This window comes from Microtus ochrogaster, unplaced genomic scaffold (genome assembly GCF_000317375.1).
Source record: "Microtus ochrogaster isolate Prairie Vole_2 unplaced genomic scaffold, MicOch1.0 UNK1, whole genome shotgun sequence".
In the NCBI taxonomy this organism is placed as follows: Eukaryota; Metazoa; Chordata; class Mammalia; order Rodentia; family Cricetidae; genus Microtus; species Microtus ochrogaster.
This window is the reverse complement of record NW_004949099.1, coordinates 973,549-990,024: the sequence shown is the minus strand read 5'-3', so window position 1 is coordinate 990,024 and position 16,476 is coordinate 973,549. Positions and strand designations below refer to the sequence as shown.

General features: G+C 44.8%; 2 protein-coding genes across 5 annotated transcripts in view; both read right to left on the bottom strand.

Annotated features, from left to right (window-relative positions):
• Aak1 (AP2 associated kinase 1) overlaps positions 1-15,955 on the bottom strand; it is a 172,302-nt gene extending 156,347 nt beyond the window's left edge. For 3 of the 4 annotated variants that reach the window (XM_013352971.2, XM_005364808.1, XM_013352973.1), the window contains exons 1-2: positions 15,116-15,270; positions 14,540-14,923 (exon numbers count right to left, since the gene is read on the bottom strand). In XM_013352971.2, coding sequence (XP_013208425.1) covers positions 14,540-14,702 — 163 coding nt within the window. In that variant the 5' untranslated portion in view covers positions 14,703-14,923; positions 15,116-15,270. Of the gene's footprint in view, positions 1-14,539; positions 14,924-15,115; positions 15,271-15,306 lie in introns of those variants that run through there. The other variant, XM_026788149.1, reaches the window with a different exon arrangement.
• On the bottom strand, positions 11,830-12,678 carry LOC101980475 (chromobox protein homolog 5-like). Its single transcript, XM_013352974.2, is given in 2 exon segments — positions 11,830-12,095; positions 12,097-12,678. Coding segments are annotated over 2 exon segments (573 nt in total). The 5' UTR covers positions 12,528-12,678; the 3' UTR covers positions 11,830-11,953.
• Positions 15,956-16,476: the final 521 nt, after the last annotated feature.

Genomic DNA, 16,476 nt, shown 5'->3' with positions numbered 1-16,476 from the left:
ACTAGATAGATAGATAGATAGATAGATAGATAGATAGATAGATAGATAGATAGATAGATAGATAGATAGATAGATGATAGATAGATGATAGATAGATAGATAGATAGATAGATAGATAGATAGATAGATAGATAGAAGATAGATAGATGATAGATAGATGATAGATAGATAGATAGACAGACAGACAGACAGACAGACAGAAGATGGATAGACAGATAATCGCAGAGCTAGATCAGGGGTCTGCAGGCCATGGGATCGATTGCCAGTTGTCCTCTTCCTCCATCTGTCCTACTGATGATCCCAGGGAGTCTGCTCTCAGCCCGCGCTCATTCTACAGTCAGCCTCTCTGTAAGACTCCATTCCACCTTCCATCCTATCCTGTGGTTGTCTGACAATCACACCCAAGCTCCTCTCTAACTAGTCCTCTGGCAGCATCCTGAACTCCATCCACACTGGAGTTTTGTTGGCCTTCCTGCTAAACGGTCCCCAACTAGCTAGTTATAATGGCTCGCATTTGCAATCCCAGAGCTTAGGAAAATGGGCAGGACAACTGGCATGAGTTCAGGGACAGCTTGGGCTACAAGTGGGTTACAAATCAGGCTGAAAACAGTGTCTCAAACAAAGCAAAAGCAAAACAAAATAAAGCGAGATATCCCAAAGAAAAGTCATTGTCTTCTTCTCTTTGAATACTATTTTTACTTTTTTTAAATGTTTTTTATTATTTTTTAACCAACAACAACAACCAAAATAAAAAAATCCATCATGACTCAGCATCTGTCTTCTTTCCAGGGCAAATGGCGGGGGGAACAGTCTGTGCAGGTGAGTGCTAGGAACTGACCCCATCCTCTAACAGAGCAATCTGTACTTAGCCATCTCGTCAGCCCCTCTCCATCCTTACTAATGCCATTATCTACCCAGACACACAAGACAGAAGCCCAAGCTCTAATTCATGGTAAAGGGAAACAAGGAAGCCAAGTGGACCAAGATCAAGCAGACCAGCGTGCTGATTACAACTTTGCTGACAGAGAAGGCTCTCAAGAAGAGAGGAAATCAAATCAGTGTTTCTCTCTCCTCCCTTTCCTCACCTAGGGGCTTATGGAAATGTAACAAACTCCAGCTCGGACAGGTTATATCAATATACAGTAAAATAAATATTTCTTCGTAAAAACAAACCTTATACAACCAAATATTAAGAATGACCTATTCAGAGACTGCTAACCAGCTACATATCAGGTCTGTGCTGAGTGCTCTGCATATAGCCTTCTAGCTAATCTCACAAAAAACCCAGGTTTTGCATTTTAAGAGTAAGAAAAATGGATCTTAGGAGTCAACCAACATCACAGGGACAGTTAATCGAGTGAAGAGCTACCTACCTCTAGTGTCCATGTGTGTAACCCCAAACCCCATGGTGCTAGCCAAAGAAGGTACAAAGCAAAAATCTAGCGGTACCCTTTCTACTCCAGCAGGGCAGGGAAGCACATAGCATTGGAAATCAAGTTTTTCCATTCACTGATGAGCTACATATATCTCTGGTCAAGTTAAGATTTTTTTCCACGGTCAAAAGGCCTAATAGAATCATCTCTTTCAGTAGAAGCCCACCAACCCGGCCCTACTCAATTCTACATCAAAGTTTCCAGAATGCTAAGGAGAAGAGGCTAAAGGCCTAAGGAACAGGGTTAGGTTACACCCAGGGAAAACTAAACAAGTCTAAAGACTTGTGATAGCAGCAACACTCTGGCACTGGCCAGATTAGCCAAGCAGAGAAAAAGCCAAATCAGCAAGAGCTAGAGAGCAGCCACCTCCACCTGCACAGTCCACAGCACCAGACTCCTATCTTCTCCCTGTCCTCATAGGTACTAGACTAAACCTCATATTCACAGAATGACAAAAGACAATTAACTTTCCTTCACACCAACAGTCCCAGTGCAATAGCTATCAATGACCTTGTACACAGGCACCAAGCAAATAGCACAGCCGTGGACTGCTTTCCAGGACTCAAGGCCTAGGTGAAAGCGTTGCTATTTTAGATCACTGTAACTCCTGATGATAATCTGGCATCAACGCCGAGCTCAGTCCCCTAACAGTACAGGGATGCCATCAGCTCTGGGCCCAATAACCTCTCAACTCTTCAGAAGTCAGAAGTAATGCTTCAGTTGGTACTGTCATCCATTGTCTGTCTGCCAATGTTAACCCAACCTAAGGAAGGAAAGGACAGCTCAAGCTGAGTCAACCATAACTGACCTCACAGGAAACTCCAAGGTTTTTAAAACACTACTAAAATTACATTATTATTTTCTGTATATATGTATGGGCAGGCTGAAGTGGTCAGAGGACAACCAGGATAAATGAGTTCTCTCCATCCACTGTGTGAGTCTGGGAATTGAACTCAGGTTGTCAGGCCTAGCAGGGAACATCTTTATCTGCTGAGCTTTCATGCTGGCCCAAGTTTTTATTATTGTCAACTTTGTTCTAGCTCTGCAACTTGCCCTTTGGCACTGTGAAGACTTAATTCAAAAGGACTCCTGTTTGTCACAATAGGGCAGGTATCTTTGTCATCTAAGTAGGATATAGCTCCTTGCCTAGGACTCATGAAGACCTGGTTCACTCTCCAGTTAAAAAAAAACAAAAAACAAAAACAAAATATACAAGACCGCCCTACCCTCAACAAAGAATTACCCAGCCCATAATCTCATTACTACCAAGGTGGCACACATGATGTGGAGACCAGTGTGGTAAGAAGAGAGCCAGTATGGCTGAGAGCATCCAGTGCATGTGACTTCAGGAAAAGGTGTACTTTTAAAATTCACTGTCTTAAGCTGGGCAGTGGTGGCATATACCTATTAAAGCACTTGGGAGGCAGAGGCAGGCAGATCTCTGTGAGTTCAAGGCCAGCCTGGTCTGCAAAAGCTAGGTTCCAAAGTTATGGAGAAACCCTGTCTTGAAAAACAAAAAACAAAACAAAAAAATTACTGTCTTAGAATCAATAAAATCAGCAACTTTATTTACTATTTTAAAACCCTTAACTCTCTACATAAAACTAAGCTCTTATAGGGATAAACTACTAATCCCAAGAAAGTAAGATGACCAGTCTTGGCAGGTCCTTGCTGAAGTCAGGGGTAATAGTATTCTAACACTCACTAATATAGATTTAGAACTTAAAATTTCTCCCCAAATCTTTCTTCTTCAATGCTGTGGTTTGAATGTTTGAAAAGTCTGCATGCTGGGTTCCAGTCACCGGGAGGGTGGTATGGAAAGGTGATGATTCCTGAGGGAAAGGCCTCAGAAACGAGAGGAGCATCCTTTAGAGAGGCACCAGAAAGGCACGCTGACCACCCCTTCCCATGAGGAAACTGAAAAAGCAGGCAGTCTGCACCCAGATGAGAGTCCTGGCCAGAACCCCATTATGCTGGCTCTCAGGTTACATACCTCCACCCTTCAGAACTGTGAAATAAACTGATTTGCTTGCAAGCTACCTAGTTTATGAAATTCTATTTCAGCAACCCAAAGAGACTTAGACAATGAGTAACCCTAAAAAACTATACAAGTATTCCCAGGCTTAAAAAAAACTCACGAAAAGATTTATTTGAGAAGGGCTCAAAAGTGTTATGAAGGGGCCAAGGGTACATATTCATTGGTGGAGAACATGCCTAGCCTAGGGTATACAGGCTCCATCCCTAGTACTGACCAAAAAAAAAAATATATTATTATGAAAAACAATACTAGGCCAGGTCAGGCATGATAGCCACAACGTTAATCTCAGCACTCTAAGAGGCAGTGGCAGATCCTCTGTGTGTTAAGGTCAGCCTGGGCGAAATAGAGAAACACTGTCTTAAAAAAAAAATAAAATAAGAAAAAGACATTAATACAAGGGGGAATTTTTCTGAAAGGATCCTGCATTGGCAGCTTGTAGACCTGGGTCAAGTTCTTTTGTCAGTGTAGCTTTGGAAGAATCATTTAAGCACTCCAGCTACTGTGTTCTCACCTGCACAGAAACGGATGTCCTCCTTACCTCCTTGGGATGTCACAGGGATGAATGAGTGCAGTACACTGTTACTGTAAGAGTCAGCAAGACTTACTGAGCATCTCAGCTACATCTGAGCTGCCACACCTAATGAGTGAAAATAGAGACGTCATAAAGACCCAGCTCTACCTGCCTAATAGAAACATGATTAACATCCAAGAAGCAAGAGAATATACCACCAAACACTCCCCACTGCTGTACTGGTGGAGTGTGTGGCACAGTCTCTAAATTCTGAAGGGGTTGAAGGAGAAAGAGCAGTGAGCACTGAAACATAATAAAGGCTGCTTGAACAAGTCTTTTACTGGAACCCATCTTTTAAGGGACACTGTTTTAGGTAACACCTTGAATTCAGCAAGTTTGAGACCCTCTATCTTCTCTTTCAAAGTAGCAGCAAGTACTTTCCATTCTGAGGAACAAAATGACTGAGGACCACCGTTCTAGACTGACGCTCTTCAAACAGTGTATCCACAACAATCCTCTCAGGTACAGAAAGGAAAGATAGACTTTTATTTATTGATGGAGGAAGGTCATTGGTTAAGTAATAAAGAAACTGCTTGGTCTCATAGGTTAAAACATAGGTGGGAGGAGTAAACAGAACAGAATGCTGGGAGGAAGAGGAAGTGAGCTCAGAGACGCCATGCTCCCCTCTCCCGAGCAGATGCGATAGCTCTGCTCTCTGAGGCAGACACGATCAAGCTCCAGCCCAGGATGGATGTAGGCTAGAATCTTCCCGATAAGCACACCTCGGTGCTACACACTTTATTAGAAATGGGCTAGTCCAGGTGCGAGAGTTAGCTGAGAAGAGGCTAGATATAATGGGCCAAGCAGTGTTTAAAAGAATACAATTTGTGTGTTGTTATTTAGGGTAAAGCTAGCCGGTGGCAGGAGCTGGGTGGCGGAATGCAACCCGCAGCTCCTACTACAATTTATATTTAATCTCATCACAGAAAATAAGATTTTCAAAAAATGGCAACCCAAAAACTACAGAAAATATTTCAAATCCTCCTCTCAAAGGATTAATATCCAGATTGCAGAGAATTTCTAGGCCTCAACAAATAAGTAAACAAATGATTCAAAAATAGGCAAAGGACTTAAATAAACATTTCTTCAAAAAGATATACAAATAGTAAGCACATGAAAATGCTCAACACCACTAATCATTTGGGAAATGCAAATCAAAACTACGATGAGACATTATTTAATACCCATTAGGCCAACTACCATTGCAAAAAGATAATAAAACTAGGCCTGGTAGCACATGGTGACACAGACCTGTCCTCCCAGTTCTAGAGACTAGGTAATGTTCAATGTCAACTTGGGCTACCCTGTGTCTAAAATAACAATAATATATCTGGTCATAGTGGTGCATACCTTTACTTCTAGCTCTGGGAGACAGAGATAGGCAAATCTCTTTGAGTTCACCTCTAAGTTTGAGGCCAGCCTGTTCTATATAGTGAGTTCCAGGCCAACAAGAGCCACATCTGAGACCCTGACTCAAAAAACTAAAACTAGACAATAAATAAAACAAAAATCATAATAATAGCCGGGCGATGGTGGTGCACGCCTTTAATCCCAGCACTCGGGAGGCAGAGGCAGGTGGATCTCTGTGAGTTCGAGACCAGCCTGGTCTACAGAGCTAGTTCCAGGACAGACTCCAAAGCCACAGAGAAACCCTGTCTCGAAAAAACCAAAAAAAAAAAAAAATCATAATAATTAGCCAGGTGGGTGACACATGCCTGTAAGTCAAGCATGAGGGAGGTTGATGAAATAGGATCAGGAGTAAAGATTATTCTCAACTATACCCAAGGCTAGCCTGGGCTACATGAGACTTCAACTCAAAAAAGAAAAACAAAACGCTGGGGCTGGAGCGATAGCTCAGCAGTTAAGAATGCTTGCCTTGCAGAGGACCAGAGTTTGGTTCCCAGCACCCATGTCAGATGGCTCACAGCTGCTTAATTAACTATTGCTCCAATGGATCTAGTGAACTCTTCTGGATTCCCATGGGCACCCCACACTCGGCATAGGTTCAAACACAAACACATACATACACATAAATAAAATAAAAATAAATATTTAAGATAAAAACTATCAAAGGAGTTAACTAAGATATTGATAGCATGTAAGGCTGACAGAACACATGACAATTCCTCAAAGAATTAATAAAAGAATCACCAGAGGCCCAAAAGGATGACTCAGCAGGTAAAGATGCTTGCCACCAAGCCTGACAACCTGAGTTCAATCCCTGGATACCATGTGGTAGAAAAAGAAGAACTTCCACTTGTTGGCCTCTGACTTCCATATGTGTACTGTGATGCATGCATAACCCCATGCTAAAATAAAAAATATTTTTTAAAAATTCCCATATGCCCCAGTAATTCTGTATATACCCCAAAATAATTCAATGCAGTTTTAGAGAAAATTTTCCACATCCATGTTCATAATACTATTCACTATAGCTAAAAGGTGGAAGCGATTCACTAGCCTATCAACAAACAAATAAGCAAGTAAATGTAAAATGTATGCACAATAGAATATTATTGAGCCTTAAAAAATAAAGAATAAGCTACAACATGGATGAACCTTGAAGATATTACGCTAAGTGAATAAGCTACAACATGGATGAACCTTGAAGATATTACGCTAAGTGAATAAACCAGTCACAAAAAGGCAAACAATCTACCACTCCATTGGGAACTTAAAAATATTTGTTAAAAGTAATAGAGACAGAAAGTGAAGTGGAGGCTACCAGAGAGGAGAGGAGAGAAAGGGGGCTAGGCCAGTGGGTGTACAATTTCAGTTTTACAAGATGAAAGCACTAAGAAGGAAGATGGAGTGGTGCCGACAATTTATAAAGGCGGGAAACACCATCCAACTGAGCACTCAAATAGTAATGTAGGCAGAATTTTCTAGGTATACTTTTTAATTTTTTTTTTTTGTTTTGTTATTTGAGACAGGGTCTGACTGCCTAGAACTCACTTTGTGGACCAGGCTGACCAAAAACTCACAGAGATCTGCCTGCCTCTGCCTCCCAGTGCTGGGGTCAAAGATGTGAGACAACGTCCAGCCTGCAAGGTGTGTTTTTACCACAATTCAAAATGGAAAAAAAAAACAAAGAAAAAGTCCTGGGCACGGTAGTCCAACTCTCTGTGAGCCCAGCACTGAGAAAGTGAGCAGAGTGATCCTAGGTCATCCTGAGCTACTTAACAAGCTCATAGGCAACCTTGACTACAAGAGACTGTCTAAAACAAAAAGGAACCAAACAAAACCCAGAAAAACTAAGATTTTTATCTTTATTAATATTTAATGACTAATGCCTGAAACAGTGCTCCCATTCACTTCCATGTCTCACACCAAAAGGCTAGTGGTGGCAGCTTTTCACCCATAGTATCTGGGAGATACTATGTTTCATGTGGGTTTGGGTAAGTGGATTTACTAATCACATTGTTTTAAGTGAATTAATAACCCTCATAAAACAAAGAGGCTTAACAAGATTTCTGGAAGGAAACCTTGGATTAAAGACAGTGCAAACAAGAATGGCCTGTCATGCCTCTCTAATATACTTTTCATTGAGTACATCACAAAATGGAACAACCATGGCTTATAAAAATAATTCATCAAAACCTTGCTATCATTTAAAAACTGGATTTACATACACTGCAATGATGATGAATCTCACCTTAAGCACTTTCAGATATTAGCAAATAACAAAAGCAGGACATGAGCATGACTCCCACATGAGTCCCACAGATGAGGGGCTGGCATGCTTTAATGTAACAGTGCTATTCTCTCCATAGTTTAGGGACTGCCCACCTACACCTGCACCACCCAACAGGACTTTCTGTGATGAGAAACTAGACTTATATTGGTCTGTCTAAAACTGTAAGCACTAGTCACAGGTGGTTTTAAGTAACTAGCATTTAACTGGTGTGTCTAAAGTATTAAACTGTTACTTTGTTTAATTTTGGATAATTTACACAGCTATCTTTTGAGGCTACTTTAGTTGACAGCACAGGCATAGGCCACAATTAGATTACTACCTCGGTCTCCAAACATACAGCTTTGGCCATGTTAGCCCCTCTGCCTACAATGTTTTCCTGATCTTGTCCATCTGGCAGTAAGTTCTCACTTTTCAAGACATAATTTAAATGTCACTGTTTGGCTTTCCCTGGTTTCTCACCCCACACAAGACAACTACTCTGCCAGGCCTGAAGCCTTCACCCTTTCCCAGGCTCCATCTCAACAGGTATAGCAATTTCTCCCACATCTCGAACTCACAGTCACTGTGAGCTCCTGAAGGCAGACACCTGGCACACTGCATCTACTCAGCAGCACTCACTGGGTAAGCAGGAGGTGAACAAGTTCCATCCCAGGTCACACCATAGACTAGCGAGCGCTTGCTACTTCACTGGCTAGACTGCCTCACAAGCAGACTCAGAGGCACCTGTTCTTTCAAGAGCACCACACAGAGGTTAGTCCTAGTCCTTTTCTAAAGTGTTAACTGTCAAAGACCACAAGATAAAATACATTTGCAATTGTTTCAATGTTATTAAGTTGCCCACCGACTTGGCTACCAAACCACATACAGTAGAAGCCCCCCACATGTTCTCCCACTTGGAACCCACGTGTTCTCACTGCATCTCTCATCAAACAAGCTTGATTTTGTCAGACAGACCAAAGGAGAGCTCTGACCATAGCGACCGCATACTCTGGACTTCATTTCTGAATTCTTAATTTGGCTATATTTAGCAAAGCTATAACTGTCATCATGCCCAAAACCAGGAAGACACCATTCACAAACCACCCCCTGAAAATCTGCATTGCCTGTAAAAAACCCAGACTTCCCAGCAGGCAAAGTCATCTGAAGTAGGAAGGATCAAAGTGGTATCTGCATCAAGGGAGGGACTCAGGAGCATCTGACTAATCTCTCGGCTTAGAGCTCAAGGGTCCCCATGAACCATTTCTTCCCTTTCTCTTCTGCTCTAGTCAAACATCTTAGCTGCCCTGTGCACTCTTCTCTAACACTGATAACACGTGCAACACACACACACACACCTGCTTCTGCTTGACTTCTTGCCTCTTATGACACTTGAGACACCCTTCTGTGCTTTAGCACAGAGCTAGGGCACAGTAAAGGAGCAAGTACATACTTGTAGCTTTTAGTAGTTCTTTGAAGAGCACAGAGCCACTGAATAAAGTGAGCAGTAAACACAACAAAATATATACTGGGGAACAAATATACAAGAATCTCATTCTATCCACCTCCAAACACACACACCCTTACTTCCTCTCCTTGAACCTGGAAGGGAAACTTGTACCAACAGTGACATCACACCGGTCAGTATTCCTGAGACTCATCTTGCATTTCACCACTCCACATTTTTGCACATGTCATTCCTTCTGGCTAGGAGGCCTTGGGGAACATGGCTGGTACACTTGCTGGGTAGCTGCCACTCCTGTTCAAATCACCTTTTTCTCCCTATCATCGCTGAACAACAGGACACTTATTCCAGGATTATTTATTATCTGCTGGTCTCAGTCCATGACCCATCAAGCTTTCTTCTGGAATCTAATGCAGTGCCTGCCACAGAAAAGCACAAATAAATGGCTCACCGGGTGAGTGCACATATGTACTACTGAGACATTTAGAGCTGTGTGCTATATGTGGGCACACAGTTTTCAAGTCTTTCTTCCTTGCTCTGCAGATAGGGGAAATTAGGGAAGCTTCCTGATAGTCTGAGTTCTCACCAGGCCCAGACCTGGATTTTTTGTGCAGGTGAGAACGTTCTGTGAGGCCTCCTAGTCTACCTTCTACAGAACTGATACAACTCTGGAATGCTGTCTTGGGCACAGCAAACATACAATATTTGCTTACTGTTTAGAGTTTTGATAAAGGCTTTATACAGCCAGGAAGTATGACAAAAGTACTGCTCCTAAGCACTGCGCTAATCTTCCCAACGAGCTCATTCTAGAAGCTTAAGCCAAATCTTCCCTTGCCATCACATGTCTAAACTCAGCCGGGTTTATCACCTCATTCAGGCACCCTCTAGTACTAAGAAATCACTTGGCCTAGAGATGCCCATATCCCTTTAAATCATGGCGGAGAGGCTCACCTTCCTCCAGACAACCAAGTGCCTGCAGGACTAGTTAGAGAGCCAGTCTAGAAAGACTGCTGCTGGAGATGGCAGTCCAGCATTCTCCTCTTCTCTAGCACCTGATTCTTGAGTCCTAACAGTCCCTTACTGTGAAGCACACACTAATACCCACACTGGGGAAAAGAAAATTGTGAACAGGATGTGGTGGTGGTGATCAGGTCTGTGTTTGAAAACTCCCACTGTCACCACCGTACACTGCCTGGGCCACTGCTTGGGGAACTGGCTTATAACTCATGATCCTTGAGAAACCAGGCTGGGACTGGCAGACAGGTCAGAGCCTTGAGGACTCAGAGGACTAGGGAAGAGGCACTGCTACCCAAACAATACTGGAAAGAACATCTGATTCAGCCCAAACACAAAAGGGGAGGCTAGCCAGGCTAGTTTTCACCCTGCTCTCCACTCACCTTTAACTTAAAATACACTGTTTATATTTAACTATAGCTACCACTTATTGAATTTATCACTTCCAAAGTGATAAATTCTTTATATATACTATCACACTAAATTCTCAATACCACCACAGGGTGAACTCAGACTTTAGCTTACATCAGCATCTCTCTGGAACTTATTAAAGTCCCATACCTACAGTCTACAGAGTGAGGTGTGAGATCTTCATTTCTAATACACTCTCCTGTGGAATAGCATGACCTAAGTTGTATAAGTGGGAAAGGGAAGGAAGGAATGAAGGAAGGAAGGAAGGAAGGAAGGAAGGAAGGAAGGAAGGAAGGAAGGAAGGAAGGAGAGAGGGAGGGAGGGAGGGAGGGAGGGAACAAAGGATTCACAGGGCCAACAAAAATGTTTCAACCAGTAAAGACACCTGCCACAAAAGCCTGACAATGTGAGTTCTAGCCCTGAACCCAGGTACTGATATGAGAGAACTAACATAATCATGTTGCCCTCTGACTTCTTCTCTCTCTCTCTCCAGGAAATGGTGAGATGGCTCAAAGGGTAAAGGCATCTGCTACCAAGCCTGAAGACCTAAGTCTGAAAGAACCAACTCCTGAAAGTTGCCCTCTGACTGCAGCATGCATTCTGTTGCATATGCACACACACACACACATGCACTATAAAAATTTTTAAAAACAAAAGCAGATCCAAATATTGAACCTAAATCTGTCTGACTATGCAATCAGCGTCCATGCACACACTACTCTACGTGCAAATGTATTTCTTTTCCTCCTACATTGACTGGCAGCTCCCTAAAAGCAGTTATCAGGGCTGGGGATATAGCTCAGGGGCACAGAAGGCCAGCATGATCCACAGCACCTTAAGAAAATTTATCGGCTAATTAAAATAAAGGCAGGCATCATACTTTAGAGTTTAGACCCTTCACCCCCTTCAAAACTTAGTAGTGTCTTTGAACTCAGTAGGTACTACATAAATACTGACTCCTACATATTCACATACTTCAAAGGCCACACATAATTCAAGCTCAATCATAGACAAAGAATTTGCCAGACCAAATTTTAAATGCTACTCTCACGCACAGCCTCAGCCTATGTTGTCACCATACTGGCTCATTCCATAAAACAGTTCTTGGCTCCCTAACACTAAGGGGCCCTAAGGACAAGATCTGCAGCTATTGCACCCTAGTTTACTTTCATAGTGACACTAATCATATCACCATTTCCCATTTCTTTTTTTTTTTTTTTCTCCATGAAGCACAGTGTGAGCCCATACTTTTATGGATGTGTTTAGGATGGAAAGGGAAGGAGAAGGGAGAGGAGGCAGGAAGGTGAACGTGGTATATACAAAGAGAAATGGCAGAGACCACCCTCCTTTAGCTCTTCGAGCTTTCTTTCTCTTTGTTTTCCGCATCTTCTGGATATGCATGCCACGTCAGTCTCTCTTCACAAAACGCTATCACAATTTGTGGGCACTTCACATTAGCTTCTTTTGCAAGAACCAGGTCAGCTTCATCTGTCTTTCCATTTCATTAGGAACATTAAGTCACCACAGGAGTCTGTCACCCCAATGATCTTTTCTGGTTCCAGTCCTCTCTCAAAGCCCCGAGCGATATCATTGCTCTGCTCTCTCTTTTTTTTAGATTTTATATCATCAGCATTGTTAGAGAAACTGGATTTCCTCTTGTTTCCTTCTGACTTCTCTCTGGGCTTGTTGTTTTCACCCTCCTTCATCTTCTTATACTTTTTCATAAACTCAGAAATTAGTTCAGGACAATCCAAGTTCTTTTCAGGTTCCCAAGTATTGTGCTCCTCAGAAAAGCCTTTCCCCTTCAACAGGTACTCCACTTGCCCCTTAACCATGCGCCTGTCTAACACCTTCTCCACGACGTACTCCTCCTCATCCTCTGAGGAAGAACTGTCAGCTGTCCTCTTGGTTTTCTTTCCCATGTCGCACGCTGATTCACCTGCAGGACTAGGTCACCAGGTTCCCGGGATCTACAGTGATCACTCACACTAAGGCCTGCACGGGTCCTCTATGGTAAAGCTGCACCACAAGCCACCGCTACCGCCGCCTTCCACCATTTCCCATTTCTTAAAACATCTCTGAAACTCTGGCATCTAGTTTAGCATCACGTCCCCAGAGTCCCAGACACAACCTGCCACATCTTCGGCACTTTGGTTAACTGTTGGCTGAACAAATGAATGAATGAATGCACAATTGCAAGCCCTGAGTTCTACTTTTTAAAATATCATAATGCACAATGCACAGCTCTCAGGATGAATTCCAGGCAGCCTAGAAAACAAAGACCAATTTTGTGTTTTCTCTTTCCCATCACTCTTCCAAGACTCAGAGGATAGGCAATGCTTAGGGCAACACATGATGAGACCTAGCTGGAAAACATGCTCCTGGGTGCTGAGGCCAGCAGAGGAGGGAAGAGCTCTGTGGCCCTCATCCTCCTGCTCTCTCACACACCCCACCCACTGCAGTCAAGGACTTTGGCTACGGGGATAAAAGAGTCAGCTCATATTCCAAGGTACAGATCTGGCAGCAGACACAGAAGCATCTCCCACCCTGCACCAGAGTCCTCAAAGAAGGGTCCAGAAAGGATGGTGACTCAGGCCCAGATTAAGTCCAGTTGAAGCAGTACTAAGAATGAAAAAAAGCAGTCATTTCAAAAGGAAATTCATTACCAGATATCTCTTTAAAATTGGGCTCTTTAAGGACGGGCTTCAATCCTATTCTCAGAAACTGGGCCTCACCAAATCCAGTGCTTACACAAACTGAGTCAAACACAGCTTCTCCCTCCCCAGCCGCCCGTCCACCACCCCACAACACTCATCATGACAGGCATTTCCTAGGCCCAGGTAGGGATCCTTGCTTCAGGCTCAGCTTGCAAAAAAAAAAAAAAAAAAAAAAAAAAAGCCTCCTTTGCAAAGGGACCTCTTAGCTTTCATCCACTTCCCCAGCTAATAAACTATACCCTACCACCATGTTGCCTTCACTGAGGCCTCCCCCACACCCAACCCCTGGCAGTCAGTAACACAACCTACAGTAGGCTGGCCCTACCCAATTAGTTTGAATTGCTTCATGCCAAGGAAATCGCTGCTTTTATTAAAAATAAAAGCACTCTAAGTAGGCAATGAGCTGTGAAAAGTATCAGTCTGGCGTAATTATGAAGGTCGAGGCTAAGGTTAGCAGAGGAACACTCAAAAGACTTCCCTAAAGCCTGGGGCATGAGGACAGATACACAAATGAACACACACCAAGAGAATCGACACAAGGATCTGAACAGCAAGAAAACTAAACCACAGCTACCCTTAAGTAGTTCTTAAATAGAAACTAAAACAGGAGAAAAGAGGCCTAGGCAACTGAGTTCAAAACAATCTCATTCACTTCTTAGGATTTTTATCTTAGCTACATCCTGGGGACCTGATTCCAGGTGGGTGAAGAAACATGTCTAGTCAAAAAGCCAAAAAATGCATTTCCATCACCAGAAAAATTCTCTTTGGATACTTACTCAGAGAAATGGGAAAGTTGGGTAGAAGAAACCCCTCTCTCTTTTTAAGATCACCTCATCCCCACCCTTCGGCCTCCACATCAGAATTTAAAGTTTCAGGGAAATGGCAAGAGCCCACCACCAGGCATTTGATGTCACTTATACTTCACACATACGTTTTCCCATCTGATCCGCATAATTCAGTCAAAGGAGGAGGTTTCTCCGCGCTCCCCCCCCCAACTAAAATAAAAGGCCACTGAGGTAAACAATTTGGGCAATACTGCCCCCAAACCCTGTCAATTCTCAGTCTGAGTTTGAAATCTCTCAAGGACAATGACTCGCAGGGAAAGTGCAGGGGGAAGGGAGGGTCAGTTGGTCAAAACCCATTCATACAACTAGAAACCAGAGTCTTGCCACATCAGCACATGAATTTAATTCACCGCGCACTGGTTTCCAACGTACCTTCCGCCAGCACTTCGTCCACAGTGACCTGCTGCCGCCCGATGCCAAAGACCCTTCCGATGTAGCCACTGCCCAGGCCTGAGCTGCTGCCCCCTCCTCCACTGGAGCCTGAGCCCAGGCCAGAGCTGCCCTGCTCCCGCCTGGAGTCGAAAAACTTCTTCATCTTTCCGATAGGAAACGCCAAGGCAAAATGCCGATGGTTTCTCGGTTAGTATTTGTTGTAAAGAAAACAAATCGAAGGATTTCTTCTCGGGTTTCAGCCCGGAGCAGAGCCACGGGAATCCGGCCGTGGGGTGGGGGCTGAGGGACGGCGCCTGCAGGAATACACTGTCAATCGCGCGACGGGTCCCCTCCTCCTCGGAGAGCGATCGTGTAAGTTTAAACCTGCGATGACAGAGGCAGAGAGGATGAATCAGTAACACACTCCAGAGCCCAACTGCCGGGTCCTAGGGGAAGCAAAGGCCGTCATCCAGAGGAAACGCTGCGTGCATTTTCTTCGGGAAAGCCCTAGAAACGCACCGGCCCCCAGCCCGGACCCCCGCCCCGGACCCCGAGCCCTGGACCCCAAACACCCACTAGAGGCGGCTCAGCGCCGAGCCCAGCTACCAGCCCCGCGACATGGCCACGGCCGCCGGCCTGCGACGCGGAGGAGGCGGCGCTGCCGCAGAGCCGGGGCCGCTTAGGCGCCCGCCCGCCAGCTGATCCCCGAGCGCCGTGCTGATGCCGCCCCTCCCCCGCGCGCGCGCCCGTTGGCTCCGACCACACACCCGGAAGTGACCTGCCACCGGAAGTGCCTCTCAGGGCAGCGCTACCACTGCTCAGGGCCGCCTCTGGGAAACCAGCTATAGCCACAGACCGAAAGAGGTCGATGTCAAGAAAGGGACCAGAGGAGGGGATCTCGGGACAGAGACACTTGGAAGAGAACGTTGCTATTGCCCGGCCGCTGCGCACCCTGGGAAAGGTAGTTCGGTGACGCCTGGCATCTGGACTACAATTCCCAAAATGCCCCAGGAGGGGGCGCACCTTCGGACGCGGTCTCCGAGGCCTGAAGATGGTAGTGGAGTGCTGCAGAAGTGAGGTTTCGAGTATTTAAACATATTCGGTAAAGACACCAGAGACTAGTTTCCCACCTGCATGTCCCACTCTCTGGAGTTATTTTATCTGACTTGGCCTTGTTGACCGAGGCACTCTGGGAATTGTGGTTCGCACGGGTCCGGATTGACACCTGAAGGACGCGGCTTAACTGCCTCGCCCCCAGTTGTACTTGGGAGTTTCTCGACGTCACGGGAGCAGAGGTACTGAAGGCAGGGGGTGGGGGAAACATGGTGCCAGCAGGGAGCCAAACGGAACCCCGGTGCTGAAGGAAGCAAAGCTGGTGTCTTCCCTCCCCCGACTACGACGAGAACTCCTGGGAAACCCGCGAGTCGGAAAAGGAACTGCCGGAGGCCAATGCTGGGGGGGGGGGGGGGGGGGGTTCCAGGGACCAGAACACGGTCCACCCTAAGGTTGCACCCCCAATCCATGGCTCTCAGTGGACCCAGACCTGCTTGGTCCTCACCAGACACATTCATGCGGGAACTTTAGACACATCTACTGCTTTCTCTTCGAGACTCTTTCACTAAAAGATGTAGGGTTTACTTGGTACCGCCTGGGTACTGGGCTGTGTGATTGGCATCTGTCAAATGCTAAAGATTTGGAAAGGAACTTAGACCTTCTCCGTTCCTCATTGGCGAGCCAAATCTCTAACTCTCCTGACCCCTTCCCCAAGAAATACATGGGTTTTGTCTTCTTTGAGTATAAATTTTTCTCCTCCACCTGCTCGCCCCACTTCTTAATGATGCAACCGCCCTCTTGACTTGCAATTCATTTCTGCTTCAGACACTTGAGGAAGATCTAGAAGGGTGCCCCCAGGAAAGAAAAAGATGGCTCTTGTCCAA